Source organism: Ovis canadensis, chromosome 6 (assembly GCF_042477335.2).
Source record: "Ovis canadensis isolate MfBH-ARS-UI-01 breed Bighorn chromosome 6, ARS-UI_OviCan_v2, whole genome shotgun sequence".
Classification (NCBI taxonomy): domain Eukaryota; kingdom Metazoa; phylum Chordata; class Mammalia; order Artiodactyla; family Bovidae; genus Ovis; species Ovis canadensis.
In genome coordinates, this window is record NC_091250.1 from 75,486,509 (window position 1) to 75,502,190 (window position 15,682).

At 37.0% G+C, this 15,682-nt stretch overlaps 1 protein-coding gene across 11 annotated transcripts in view; it reads left to right on the forward strand.

Annotated features, from left to right (window-relative positions):
• Window positions 1–15,682, forward strand: part of N4BP2 (NEDD4 binding protein 2) — a 104,451-nt gene that overhangs the window by 34,655 nt on the left and 54,114 nt on the right. For 2 of the 11 annotated variants that reach the window (XM_069593922.1, XM_069593920.1), the window contains exons 2-5: window positions 1,488–1,551; window positions 10,677–10,759; window positions 12,399–12,738; window positions 15,190–15,282. Coding sequence is in view for 4 of the 11 variants with exons in the window: in XM_069593917.1 (XP_069450018.1) it covers window positions 12,513–12,738 (226 nt within the window). In the remaining 7 variants the exon portion in view is untranslated. The remainder of the gene's footprint in view (window positions 1–1,487; window positions 1,552–10,676; window positions 10,760–12,398; window positions 12,739–15,189; window positions 15,283–15,682) is intronic. The other 9 variants (XM_069593917.1, XM_069593916.1, XM_069593926.1 and 6 more) reach the window with 5 other exon arrangements.

Consider the following 15,682-nt stretch of genomic DNA (forward strand, 5'->3'; position numbering starts at 1 on the left):
CTAATAGATCACTGAGCCCTGTTGGATTTTTGCTCCTTAGTATCTCTCCTTTTTTGGCCACATTGTGAGGCCTACAGGATCTTCATTCGCTGACCTTCATGTTCCCTGCAGTGGCAGCTTGGAGTCTTAACTACTGGACTGCCAGGGAAGCCCCGTCTCCCTGATATCTCTTGAATCTGTATCTTTTTTCCATTTCCAGGCTACCATCCTACTCAGTGGTTAGCATCATCTCTTACTTGGATTGCCACAGTAGCCTCCTAAATGGTTATCCCTGCTTGCAGTCTTGCCTTCCATCCACTTTATCCCACTGTAGCTGGAGTAATCTAACACATTTAAACCCTTAACTCCTCAGGTCAAAACATTTTGTGTGTGTGTGGCTTTTAATTGCCTTCAGGATAAAGTCTGAACTTCTTAATTTGGCTTTCAGGATCATGATCTGGCATCTGTTAACTTCTTCATCCTCTGTCACTTTTTCCTTTTGCCCTCAATATGTTAGTCATATTCAGTTACTTCATTTCTCTCTCAAGATGCCAAGTTTGTTAAGTCTACTTGAGTACAGAAGCTTTCCTCTGTCTGGAATGCCTTCCCTTGCTCCCTGCTTCCCTCCCCTTTGGTTTTGTTAGCTCATACATATCTTTCAGATCTCCATAGAGGTGATGCCTCTCCTGGGAAGCCAGTCCTCTACTTTCCCTAGCATTCTACATTATTGTAATTGCTCATTGTCATCTCACCCCGTCCTGGTTAGAATATAACAAAAGAAGTAAATTGACTACCTTAAACCATGACATGAGGAATTTCCCTGGCTTTCCAGTGGCTAAGACTTCTCCCTTCCACTGCAGGGGGCATGGGTTGATCCCACATCCTTAAACTAAGAACCCACATGCTATAGCCATGAAAGAAAAGAGATGCGGTTTGTGTAGATTGTATTAAAGGGAATTAAATAGTAATATTGGGGTTTACCTAGTAGGGAAGAGAAAGACCTATCTGATAGATGCAAGTTTTCTAAGTAGGAAAGGCATACTATGTAGGTCCTTTTACAGCTTTAATTAAATATATCTTTACATATAAAGATGCAGATCTTAGTTCCCTGACCAGGGTCAGAGTTGGCAGTGAAAGCGCAGAGTCCTAACCACTGGGCTTTCAGGGAATTCCCAGTTCTTTCTGTGCTTATCATCTGTGACGCTGGCACCATCTCTCCTCCTGCTTCTCCATATGTTGGGACCTGGTTCCTGAGCACAGACTTGGCCACTCCCATCAGAGGCTCTAGGTAGATTTGGTCACGTGCCTGTCGCTTGACCAATTCCTGTAGCTGAGGGGATGAGGTATATGCCTAGTTCAGCCTAAATCATGTGATGTGCTTACTTATTTGGCCAGGGGTCTGTTAGCAGAAATTAGGCCCCTGGTGGAGTAAGGGAGAAGGAGTTCTGGGCAAAGAATATTCATTCTGAATCTTAACCACCCTTCTAATTTCAAATTTGTTTTCCTAGATATTTTATTCATGGGAAAGAGATGCCCTGTATTATGGACCTGAGTAGTCAAGCTACTGAAATGGTAAGTCCAATATTTTAAAGAACTAAATTGACTTTTTGGTTTGTGCTGGTATATAACAAATATTTATTAAGCTCTTGTTTGCTAAATAATAACATTGTGAGATGCTTATAGACTAGCAGTCTAAACGAATAAGTACGCAGATGCTAAGATAGAGGTATATTTAAGGTGCAGTAGCAGCTCTGTGTAAATTAGACTTTGGGATAGTGGAAAACTTTCTTGAAAGAAAGTTACTTGAGCCAAGATATAAGGGTTGGGTAGGATGGGGTAGAGGGACTTTTGCAGGAACATGTGTGAGGCACAGAGATGTGAAGTGGTCTACTTTGGGAAACAAATAATTAGATATAGGAGAAGCAGAGAGTACCTGAGGAAGACTAGAGGAAGAGATGGGTAGGGGTAGGTAAGAGGTCAAATCATAGAAGTCCTTGAATGCTTTACAATTGGAAAGTTGTAACTCGGTCTTGAGAGCTGTAGAGTCACTGAAGCATTTTAAGTTGGAACTCTCAGGACTGAAGTGCCTAAGTAGTGTCCAAGTAGATATGTCTGTGAGGCTGAACTCACAGAGGCATCAGTGAATAGTCCTGAAGAGAGATCTTAGTTCCCTGCCTAAGAGTTGAATGTGGAAATGGCAACCCACTCCAGTGTTCTTGCCTGGAGAATCCCAGGGACGGGGGAGCCTGATAGGCTGCCGTCTATGGGGTCGCACAGAGTTGGACACAACTGAAGTGACTTAGCAGCAGCAGCAGCAGCAGCAGCCTGGATGAGACCCCACTCCAGTACTCTTGCCTGGAAAATCCCATGGACAGAGGAGCCTGGTAGGCTGCAGTCCATGGGGTCGCTAAGAGTTGGGCACGACTGAGCAACTTCACTTTCGCTTTTCACTTTCATGCATTGGAGAAGGAAATGGCAACCCACTCCAGTGTTCTTGCCTGGAGAATCCCAGGGACGGGGGAGCCTGGTGGGCTGCCGTCTGTGGGGTTGCACAGAGCTGGACACGACTGAAGCGACTCAGCAGCAGCAGCAGCAGCCTGATGGAAACCAGGCTAGAAAACCACTAGACCACCAGGGGTTGCTGTCTAGAAGCAAAATGGCCCTGACTCTTGCTCCTGTGTGAAAGCAAGAATATTTCAAGGAGGCAAAAACTGTAAAAAAAACAACAACAAAAAAACAGATAAAAGTTTATTATTAGAGACACAGCGCTACCAGTGGGAGAGCACACTTATTTATTTTAAACTTGTTGATAGAAGACTGAAGTAAGACCGAGCGCGCACACACACACAAGGCAGAAATACACATTGGCAGAGTAAGTGTGTGAGAAGGAGCACAGTGAAGAGGTGATTTAAATCACTTATATAGGATAGTCTTTCAAGGTCTTTGTTTACCTTTGGTGAATTATCTTGTTTCTTTTTCCCATCTGACTTGTCCTAGGACCTTCTCCAACATGTGTGTGCAACTTTTTGCTAAGTTGGATTCCACCTCAGAGGTCTGTGGGGGTGTGTCCACACTTATTAAGGGGTGGTGCTCTCTCCTTTTTTGACCCCTCAAGGAGCCTTCCTTCTCATGTGCAGACAGGGAAGTTTTCCTTGACTCAGGAGTGGTTATCTTATCTGTTCACTTCAACAGAGCTCAGCTTTTGCTGGTAGCTTTTATCATTGGTTTGTCTGGGGGAAACAGAGCTTCAGTTTTACTCTGCTTGACAAACACCAACTATCCAGCCCAAGGGCCTATCTTATCTCCTACCTCAAGGCAGTTAACTATGTTGGAGTTGGGAGAGAGTTCTTAGCTAGAGTCGTAGGTATTGAAGCAGTGGGTTTGGATGGACCTAGAAAAAAGTGGTGGAGCAGATGGTTGGGAATGGAACCCAGGGTAGCAATTATACTTGAAAGAACAAACAGAAGAGAGATCAATGATGGAAACTGAGAAGGGGCAGCCAGAGAAATACTACTAGATGCAGGGGACAGATTACACTGGATCAAGAAGTCCGCAGAAAGTGGCAAGTTGAAACAGTAAATGTAAACTGCTTTAAGAAACAAACTGCTTAGGAAATACTGGGAGTTTGGATAGTCTGAGTTAAGAATTCTCCTATTAACTCAGTTAAGAATTCTGAGTTAATAATTCAGGATGCATTGAGAAATCAGATTGCAAACAGTTTTTCCAGTACAGGAATTTGAACTTTTTAGAATTAGAATTTTTAAAGTTAGGAGAGGATAGACTTTTTGGTGGGAGGTAGTTGGTAGGAAAGAAATGATTGAGTAGGGCACGGATACAGTTTATGTACAATCAGTCATATTGGGGTGTACAGAGTAGATAGGATATTTTGCATATAGTTTCTGGAGCTATAAAAATTCAATAAATCTACTTTAGATCATTGATTATTTTTAGCCTTTCTTTTCTAATATATGCATTTGTATGCTCTTCTATGCATGACTTTAATTGTATCTACAAATATGGATGTATAATGTTTTTATTTGTTTAAAATATTTTATAGTTAATAATTCTTTTAAAATCAGTATTAATATGTAATTTGCATAATGAGTTCATCTTTGATACATTGATGTATGTTTCTTAATTTTCATATAATTTGGTTTTCTGGTTACATTTTTGCTATTGATTCTAGCATAATTCTATGTGACCTTGAAAATAATATTCTGTGGTTATTGGATTTGGTGTTATTTAGATACTAAGTCAAGTTATACTTACATGACTCAAATCTTTTATGTTATTACTGCTTTTTCTCTCCCTTTTTCTTTCTCCTTCCTCTCCTCTATATGTGTGTGAGGAGCGGAGTAGTGGCTGAGGTGGGAACCTCCTTGTTATAATAGTTACAGACAGAGGGCTTTTACTATTTGAATACAAACTTAGAATTGCTTTATCTTCCTGGTGGATTTGGAGAAGGCAATGGCACCCCACTCCAGTACTCTTGCCTGGAAAATCCCATGGATGGAGGAGTCTGGTGGGCTGCAGTCCATGGGGTTGCTAAGAGTCGGACAGGACTGAGTGACTTCCGTCCCTCCCTGGTGGATTAGACCTTTTATCTTTGACTTTTATCATCCACATTGGTTACTGGTGATTTAGATATGAGCAATTTTTAGTATAGTGGTAGAAATGGTGGGGCAAAATCATGTTTAAGAAAGGATGAAGGGGAAGAAATTGAAAACAGTTACTATATGTTATACATATTTTAAGGCTTCCCTGGTGGCTCAGACGGTAAAGCGTCTGCCTACAATGTGGGAGACCCGGGTTCAATCCCTGGGTTGGGAAGATCCTCTGGAGAAAGAAATGGCAACCCACTCTAGTACTCTTGCCTGGAAAATCCCATGGACGGAGGAGCCTGGTAGGCTGCAATCTATGGGGTCACAAGAGTCGGACATGACTGAACAACTTCACCTCACCTCACATATTTTAACTTTTTTCTTGATCTAGAAATATTTTATATATAAATGTGGCTAGATGTGTTTAGTACTTCTTTTTCTTTATGGCCTTCAGTTTGTACTTTCTGTAAATAAAACTTCTTAACTTTCTAAAACGAGATATTCATTTGCCTCATGGAACTTATAGTCTAGAACAGTGCTTATGGAAAAGTTCACATGGGATGTGATAGTCGTCAACCACATGTAGCTATTGAGCTCTTGAAATGTAATAAGTATGACTGAGAAACTGAATTTTTAGTTTTACGTACTCTTTTTCAAAATTAAACTTTTTGAGATTATAGAGTCACATAACTTTTGTTGATTTACACAACATTTTGAGATTGTAAAGACATACCCATTTGAATGCAGAGTTCTAAAGAGTAGCAAGGAGAGATAAGAAAGACTTCCTCAGTGATCCTGTAAAGAAATAGAGGAAAACAATAGAATGGGAAAGACTAGAGATCTCTTCAGGAAAATTAGAGATACCAAGGGAACATTTCATGCAGAGATGGATAGAGTAAAGGACAGAAATGGTATGGACCTAACAGAAGCAGACGATATTAAGAAGAGGTGATAAGAATACACAGAAGAACTATATAAAAAAGGTCTTCATCACCCAGATAATCATGATGGTATGATCACTCACCTGGAGCCAGACATCCTGGAGTGTGAAGTCAAGTGGGCCTTAGGAAGCAACACTATGAACAAAGCTAGGGGAGGTGGTCAAATTCCAGTTGAGCTGTTTCAAATCCTAGAAGATGATGCTGTGAAAGTGCTGTACTCAATATGCCAGCAAATTTGGAAAACTCAGCAATGGCCACAGGACTGGAAAAGATCAGTTTTCATTCCAGTCCCAAAGAAAGGCAATGCCAAAGAATGTTCAAACTACCACACAATTGCACTCATCTCACATGCTAGCAAAGTAATGCTCAGAATTCTCCAAGCCAGGCTTCAACAGCACGGGAACCATGAACTTCCAGATGTTCAAGCTGGGTTTAGAAAAGGCAGAGGAACCAGAGATCAAATTGCCAACATCTGTTGGATCATCAAAAAAGCAAGAGTTCCAGAAAAACATCTTCTTCTGCTTTATTGACTATGCCAAAGCTTTGGACTATGTGGATCACAATAAACTGGAAAATTCTGAAAGAGATGGGAATACCAGACCACCTTCCCTGCCTCCTGAGAAATCTGTATGCAGGTCAGAAAGCAACAGTTAGAACTGGACATGGAACAACAGACTGATTCCAAACCAGGAGAGGAATACATCAAGGCTGTATATTGTCACCTTGCTTATTTAACTTATATGCAGAGTACATCATGTGAAATGCTGGGCTGGATGAAAAACAAGCTGAAATCAAGATTGCTGGGAGAAATATCAATAACCTCAGATATGCGGATGACACCACCCTTATGGCAGAAAGTGAAGAGGAACTAAAGAGCCTCTTGATGAAAGTGAAAGAGGAGAGTGAAGAAGTTGGCTTAAAGCTCAACATTCAGAAAACGAAGGTCATGGCATCTGGTCCCATCACTTCATGGCACGTAGATGGGGAAACAATGGAAACAGAGACTTTATTTTCTTGGGCTCCAAAATCACTGCAGATGGTGACTGCAGCCATGAAATTAAAAGACGCTTACTCCTTAGAAGGAAAGTTATGACCAACCTTGACAGCATATTAAAAAGCAGAGACATTATTTGGCCAACAAAGGTCCGTCTACTCAAGGCTGTGGTTTTTCCAGTAGTCATGTATGGATGTGAGAGTTGGACTATAAAGAAAGCTGAGCGCTGGAGAATTGATGTTTTTGAACTGTGGTGTTGGAGAAGACTCTTGAGAGTCCCTTGGACTGCAAGGAGATCCAACCAGTCCATCCTAAAGGAGACCAGTCCTGGGTGTTCATTGGAGGGACTGATGCTGAAGCTGAAACTTCAGTACTTTGGCCACCTGATGCGAAGAAATGACTCATTTGAAAAGACCCTGATCCTGGGAAAGATTGAAGGCAGGAGGAGAAAAGGACAACAGAAGATGAGATGGTTGGATGACATCACCGATGTGATGGACTTGAGTTTGAGCAAACTCTGGTAATTGGTGATGGGCAGGGAAGCCAGTTGTGCTGCTGTCCATGGGATTGCAAAGAGTCAGACACGACTGAGCTACTGAACTGAGAGTCACATGCAGTTGTAATAAATAATACAGAGAAATCTCCTGTGCTCTTCACCCAGTTCCCCCAATGAAAGAAACATGTGCAAAATGACTTACATTATCTCAACCAGGGTATTGATATTAATACAGTCAAGATATAGGACATTTCCATCACCACAAAAATCCCTCAAATTTCCTTTTCATAGCCACATCCACTACTCCCTCTTCCTTCCTCCTCCTTAACCTTTGGCAACTGTTAATATTCTCTATTTCTGTATTTCTGTCATTTCAAGAATGTTAAGCAAATGGGGATCATTCAATACATAGCCTTTTGGATGGGCTTTTTTTATTCAGCCTAATTCTCGGCAATTTCATCCAGGTCTTGTGTGCCAATAGTAGGTTTCTTTTTATTGCTGACTATTAACTTCATGGGATGGAAGTGACATAGTGTGTTTAACTGTGTACCCATTGAAGGACATCTGATTTCTGGTTTCTGATTATAATGAATAAAGCTGCTACAAATACTTATGTGCAGGTTTTTGGGTAAACATAATTTTCCATTTCTTAGAAATGTCCGTAAGTGCAATTACTTAATTGTATGGTAGTTCCAGATTTAGTTTAAGAAACTGCCAGACTGCTGTCCAGAGTGGTTTTTTCATTTTACATTCCTATCAGCAGCATATGAGCCATTCTATTTCTCTGTATCCTTGACAGGATTTCCTATTGTTATTATTATTTATATTTGCCAACCTAATAGATGTGTAAGTATTATAATATCTCATTGTAGTTTTAAATTGCATTTACTTAATGGCTAATGATGTTGAAATTCTACCTGTGTGCCATTTGTATATCCTTTTGGTGATATCCACTGCCCCCGCCCCCCATTTCTAGTTGACTTACTTGGTTTTTGTTTGTTTTTACTTTGAGTTCTGATAAAGTTTGTTTATATATTTTGGATACTAGTCTTTTGTGTATGATACATGGTATGCAAATATTTTCTTTCAGCCTGTCATTTTTCTTTTTATACTCTTAACAGGATTGTTCACAGAGTAAAAGTTTTAAGTTTGGATAAAGTATAGTTTAATCAGTTTTTCCTTTTATGGAGCATACTTTTGGTGTTTTTGCCTAGCCCTAGATCCTTAAGATTTTCTTTTTTTTCCTAAAAGTTTTATAGTACTATGGATTTAAGTCCTTGATCCATTTTGAGTTTTTTTTTTTTTTTAAATAAAGTGTGAGACTTAGGCCAAGGTTTTTCTCTTTCTATCTGTGGTGTCTGTTTGTTCCAGTTCCATTTGTTGAAAGGTTATATTTTCTCCATTGAATTGCTTTTGCATTTTTGTCAGATGTCAGTTGGGCATATTCATGTTGGTCTCTTCTGTTTCCTAATCTATAATCTGTTGTCAGATCTGTATGCCTGTCCTCCCACTGATACCATACAGTTTTGATAAGTGTAGCTTTATAGTAAGTCTTAAAATGGAGTCAACTGAATCCTTTTACTCTTTCAAAATTGTTTAAACTATTCTAGTTCCTTTGTCTTTCCATTTAAATTTAGGAATAATCTTGTCTATATCCAGAAAAAATCTTCCTGGAGTTTTGATAGGAATTGTGCTAAACCTGTAAGTCAATTTGAGAAAAGTTGACATCTTTACTATATTGAGTCTAACAGCTCATAAATCCATTTATCTACTTTTTCAAAAATTGTCATCACTATTTTGTATTTCTAGCATATGTCTTATATATGTTTTGTTAGGTTTATTCAGAATATTTTATTATTTGAGCATTTGTAAATAATATTGTATTTTTAATTACAGTGTTCATATATTCATTGGTAGGATATATAAATACAGTTGCTTTTGTGTATTTTGTGTCTTGTATCCTTTGCTGAACTCATGTTGAAGATTTTATTGATTCCTTGGGATTTTCCACATAGATAGCTGTGTCATCTACAAATAGGAAAGTTTTATTTTTTCCTTTTGAATCTGTATATCTTTTATTTCCTTTCCTTCCTTTACTTCATAGGCTAGAACTTCTAGCGTTGTATTTCATAAGAGTGGTGAGAGTGGACATCCTTGCTTTGTTCTCAATCTTAGGATGAAACCATACAGTATTTTACTAGTAAATGAAATATAATCTGTAGGGTTTTGAGGAAGTTCTCACATATTCCTATTTTGGGGGTAGTTTTTATCCTGAATGAGTATTGAATTTTGTCACTTTTTCCCTTCATTTATTCATGCAACTAAGGTTTTCTTCATTAGCCTATTAATATAATGGGTTATACTGATTTTTGAATATTGAAGAAACCATGTATCTCTGGGATAAACCTCATTTAATAATGGTGTATAATTCTTTTAAAATAAATTGCTCATTTCTGTTTGTAATATTTTTTAAGGATTTTTATGTCTGTATTCATGAAGGATATTGGTTTGTAGTTTTTTTTTTTTTCTGGTACTGCCTTGTCTGATTTTGGTATCAGGGTAACAGTACTGACTTGATAAAGTGAATTAAGAAGTGTTCCTTCTATTTTGGAAAGAGACCATATATGGTAGACTTCTCCATTGAAGGTATTTAGGCCTGAAATTTCTTTTTATCTATTTCTTGTTGGGTGAGTTATGATAATTTGTGTTTTTTGAGAAATAAATATTTCCTATAAGATGTCAGACTTCTGTATGTACACTGGTTCATAGTATTCTCTTAGTCTTTTGATGTCTGCAGGGTCTAGAGTGATTGTTTTTCTCTTTTCAGTTTTATTCATTTCTGCTGTGGTCTTTATTATTCTCTTCCTTCTACTGGCTTTGGGTTTATTTTGTTGTTCTTTCTCTAGGTTCTTGTAGTGGAAAGTTAAATTATTGATTTGAGAGTTTTAGTCTTTTCTAATGTATGAATTTATAGTTTTGCCATTGCTGCTTTAGCTGTGTCTTACAAATTTTGATATGGTATATTTTCATTTTCATTCATTTTTGTGTATTTTAAAATTTTCCTTGAGACTTCCTCTTTGACCCATAGATTATTTAGTATTTTACTTATGTTTCAAGTGTTTGGAGATTTTTGTATTATCTTTTTGTTATTGATTTTGAGTTTGATTTCATTGTGGTCAGAGAACATACTTTATATGATTTCAGTTCTTTCAAGTTTGTTGAGGTTTGTTTTATAGTCTAGGATATGGTCTATTTTGGTATATGTTATTTGGGTTCTTGAAAAGGATATGCATTCTGCTGTTGTTGTTGAATGGAGTGTGTAAGTGTTGATTAGATCCTTAAATGATGGTGTTATTCTGTATCCTTGCTGATCTTATGTCTATTGACTCTTATTGAGAGAGGGGTGTTGAAGTCTCTAACTATAATTATAAGCTAGTCTATTTCTCCTTTCAGTTTTGTCAATTTTTGTTTCACTTAATTTAGTAGCTCTGTTTGGTGCCTACACATTTAGGGTTGCTCTGAATTCTTGTCAGACTGATCCTTTATGATTATATAGTGTTCTCTATCTTTGCTGATTTTTTTTTTTTGCTCTAAAATCTACTTTATCTGATATTTATAAATAAAATGTAATTATACTTAATTTTAACTAATTTAAATTTAAATAGGCACATGTGGCTGGTGGCTGCCATATTGACATTGCAGTCCTGGAAGATGGAGAGAGCTATGACACAATAAATTTAATTAAAAGGTAAATTTTATGGAATGTAGAAGGTGTTAAGGGCAATGGGTGGTTAACAGAAAAGGGAAATTGGGAAAGAAAAAGTGGGGAATATGACTTTAAATTAGATAATCAAGGAAGAAATCATTGAATGTGGTACTTGAACAAAGATTTGAAGGGGTGAAAGAGTTAGCAATGCAAATATCTTGGGAAAAAGTATATTAAAAGCTAAAAGTGGAAGTGGGCCATAGTAAGAAATTTAGCTTTCACTCTGAGTGATATGGAGAGCCAGTTGAGAATTTAAAGCATGCTGTAACTCGTTCTGACTTATGTTGTGTGAAGATCATTTTGGCTGGTTGATTGAAAATAGACTGTAGGGGACAAGAGGTGTAGAAACAGGGAGACCATTTAGGAGACAGGAATACAGATGGAGGATGACTATAGCCAGACCAAATGTTTAGAGCAGGTTTCAGAGAAAATATCAGACAGTTGGTTTTAGATAATGTTACATTTGAATTGTTCATTAGAAAGCAAGTAGATTGTCAGAGTTCTCCAGATCTATGAGTCCTTGCCCTTGTGGAGCTTACGTTTTACTGGAATATGGGTAAAAAATAAAACAAGTGGATGAAGCACATACACTATTTTAGAAGGTAAGTTTTATGGAGAGAATTCAAGTAAGGAAAGAAGGATAAGTGGTGTCGGACAACTGACTTCCTGAGAAGGTAACAATTGAGTAATGATAGGAAATACATCTTTTAGATACCTGGGATAATAAGTTTAGGTAGAAGGGACCAAATATAAAAGTTCTAAGATGGAGCATGACTGATGTTTGAAGGACAAGGAGGTGAAGTATGGCTCGAGTGACGTGAGCAAGGGAAAGAGGAATAGGGATGACTGTACCAAAGTAAAAAATGTCTGGGTTATAGGCCATTTTAAGGGTTCTGACTTTTATCCTGAGTGTAATGGGAAGCTAGGGGATAGTTTAGCAGAAGAGAGGTGTGATCTGACCTGTGGTTTAACTGAGTCACTCTAGTTGTTGTGCTCAGTAGACTGAAGGGGCAAGGGTGGAAGCAAGGAGGTTAAGAGACTTTTATACTAATCCAGGCAAGGTTGTGGTAGCCATGGAAATGGTGAGGAATTATCATATTCTGGATACATTTTGAGGGTTGCATTGACAAAATTGGCTTACTAATTGGATGTGGGATGAGAGGAGTCAAGAATTATTCCAAGATTTTTGACCTGAGCAGTTGGAAGGACAGAGTCACCTTAATTGAGATGGGAAAGCCGAAGAACAAGTGTGAAGTATGTGATAAGGAGCTCAGTTTTGGACATGTGAAGTTTATGATGCCTATTAGACATCCAAATAGGTGTTCAGTAGGCATACTCATTATGAATACTGTGGTGTTGTTTTTTTAAATGAAGTAATTGTGCTAAAATAGTGTACTCAACATTCTGAAACTATATTACATTTGTTAATATCTTAATTTTTAACATGTTCAATCCTGAAAAACTTGAATATTTTGGAGAGGGAAATTGTTTGACTGCTCTTGGGCTTTGCTGCCCACCAGAGTTGATGGTACTTTTTTAGAGTTAAATAAAGATGTCATTCCAATTTTAGATCTGGAACTATAACTATAGTCTGAGTGTTTCAACTTGCTTTCTATTTTAGGTCCTTTTACTACTGGATTGTGCAAGATATTTAACCCTATTTTCTTTGAGGTATGACTTAAATATCAAACATCTTAAATAAGAAAAGGGAAACATTTTAGTTTTGGAAGTCAGAATGCCAAGGAGAAGGAAAAATCTTGGGGGAAATCCTTTTCGGAAGACCACAAACTCTAAGGAAGTTGTATCCAGTGTTGCTAGTCATGAGGAGCCAACTGCTACTCTCCCTTCCGTGTATGAGACAAAGGTTGATCAGGAAGAACTCTTCACCAGTGTCTCAGAGATGTTTTCTGACCTGGATCCTGATGTAGTGTATTTGATGCTTTCTGAGTGTGATTTCAAAGGTGAGAAAAGTTCAGTTTGAACCCTTTGCATTTTATAAAAAGGTTTTATGTACTATGCCATGACCAGTAGTAATATAGAAAATGACTACGTTATTTCTATTTCGTTCATTATTTTTTGAAAATCTGCTGTGGGTAAGGTACTAAGTGTAGTATTATGAGGGATATAAAGAAGAATAAAACATCGTTTCTTCTTTCAAGAAATGTATAGTTCTAGGTATAAGATGTATGTGTAGATTTCATCTTTTACGTTTTATTTCTTTTTATCTTCCCACTCGAAAAGGTTGGCACTATTGACATTTTGGACCAGATAATTCTTTGTTGTGAGTGTCTTTCCTGGGCATCATAGGATGTTCAGCAATATCTCTAGCCTGTACCCATCAGATGCCAGTGGCACATCCCCTACCCCACCCCTGCAGCTGTAACAGTTAAAAATGCCTCTATATATCATCTTGTGTTCCCTGGGGGGCAAAATCATTCCCAGTTGAGAGCTGTTGACCTAGAGTACTCTATAAAGAGAGGGATTTTAAAAAACTGTTTTGTTGTACTGCTGTATCTCCAGCACCTAAGTACCGAATGACTCGCTCGGACCTTAGTAAATATTTATTGAGTGAAAAGGTAATTATAATTATGGAAATGAGAGCTGATTAAGAGTTGAGGCTAATAGACCAGTGTGATTTAAAACTGGCTTTAGGTTGATTTTCCAGTTCTACCTCTTAACCTCTCTGGGTTTCAGTTTTCTTAGCTGTTAAAGAGAAAAATAATAGTATGTACCTCATAGGACTTTTTCTTTTTTTTCCCAGTAAGGATTGAGTTTTTGTTTTGTTTTGATAAAGTCTTCAGTGCAGTAAATTATTGATGACGTGTAATAAATTGTTTAGATGTATGTTTGCAGACAGGGGAAACTATCAAATTTAAATGGATGAGTAAGTTAAATATTGATTTTTAGTATTGCTATTGGCCGTGATTAGTATAAGTAAAATTGTTCTAGGTTTGGGGAATTTTGGTAATGGAGTAAACTTCAATTTTTTTTTTTTTTTACATTCCACAGTCTGTGATGTGAACCTATCTTATCTATCCTTTTATGTATGCAGAAAACCAGTTTTCAGGAGTCTACATGATGCTCAGAAACAATAGTGTTTACAATTTTACTGTGGCTTCAACATATATTTCCTAATTTTGGTGTGTTTAAAATTTATTTTTGCACGTACACTAATAGCAATGAAGAAGTACAAGGAAAATATCAGTATGTTACCCTTACATCCTAACAAAAAACATTTTTCCAGGATCTTCTCTATACCTGTTCATAAATACTGATGTTTTGAGTAGTTTGAATAATAACAGTTATGATGTTATATATTCTACTTTTAAAACTTAACCTAATATAAGCATTTTTTTCAGTTGGCTGCAGTCTTTATATTTTTTAATAGCTTTCTAATATTCTATTGGGTTATTATGCTCTAATTTATTTAATGATAGCTATGTTTTACATGAATAATTAATATTGCAAAGAACATCTTTGTATGAATAACCTTTTCCATCTTTTGGCTTTTTCCCGATTCCGAAGTTTTATTTTCTTCTATCACAGGGTAAGGACAGTTTTTGGCTCTTGGAAACATATTGCTGAATTGCCTACTAAAGAGGTGTGGCATATGGCTACCAGGGGTGAAAGCGGGGGGATGGATAAATTCGGAGACTGAGATTGACATATACACACTACTACATATAAAGTAGATAACTAATAAAGACCTACTGTATAGCACAGGGAACTCTTCTCAATACTCTGTAATGACCTGTATTAGAAAAGAATTAAAATACAGAGTGGATATATGTATATGTATATCTGATGCACTTTGCTGTACAGCAAAAACTATAACCCAACATTATAAATCAACTATACTATACTCCAATAAAAATTAATTAAAAAATAATTTACCTTATAAAATAAATGTGCCAATTTGTAATGACACTAGCACTGTATAAGGGTTTCATTACAGCCTTGTCAGCATTGAGTGGTATTCTTTTAAGATTTTAGGAATAAGATTTTACCTTTTCTTTAATGGTTTTCTTTTTTTAGATAAAGGGAAATGTTAACATTTTTATATATGATTGTTTATTAGTTCTTATATTGTATGAATTGTTCGTGTGTTTTTCATTGTTTTATACCATTGTTTTAATTTTTCTCAACACTGTAAAAACTTCTGTGTTTTATGTATATAGTGATCTTTTACTTCTTTTTACATATACTGTTTTTCATTATATACACATTAATTTTCTTGGTTGATCTTTTGTGATTTTTCTATCATGTAGTTTTTTCTTAAAAATTCTTCTTATATTTGCCTTTTTCCCTTTTTTTTTTTCCCCCCCTTTTTTCCATGTTTATTGCTATAGTCTTCTAACTGGTCTCTCTGCCAGGCTTGCCCCCTCCAATCCCTCTTTGTTTTTCTTCTTAAGGGAACACTAATTGGGTGCTTACTAGGTGCCAGTCCTTGTGTACAGCCCTTTTTCATGGATTATCTCATTTAATCCTCACAACAACCCTATGAGGTAGGTACTTTTGTTATCCACACATTGCAAATGAGAAAATCAAGGCTTAGGAAAGTTAACTAACTTGTTCAAGAGTGTTCATGCCAGCAAGTAGGGATTTAAATGTCATTCTGATTCCTGACCAGAGCTTCTACCTACTGTGCTGTGCCGTTTCCACATTTATCTTCCTTAAGTTAATACACAGAAATAATATGAAAAAGCCTCAGATTTCAGATCCTTAACAATTCTAATTTCTCTGTATTTATGTTGTAATGGAAGGAGCTCAGCATTGGAGTCGACACACTAGTCCTGACTCTGTCACTTATTATCTGTGTGGCTTGGGCTAAGTTAATGTACTTTCTAAACTTCATTTTCTTTGTCTCTGTGCTGGGAATACTATAGCCTGTAGTATAATTTGAAG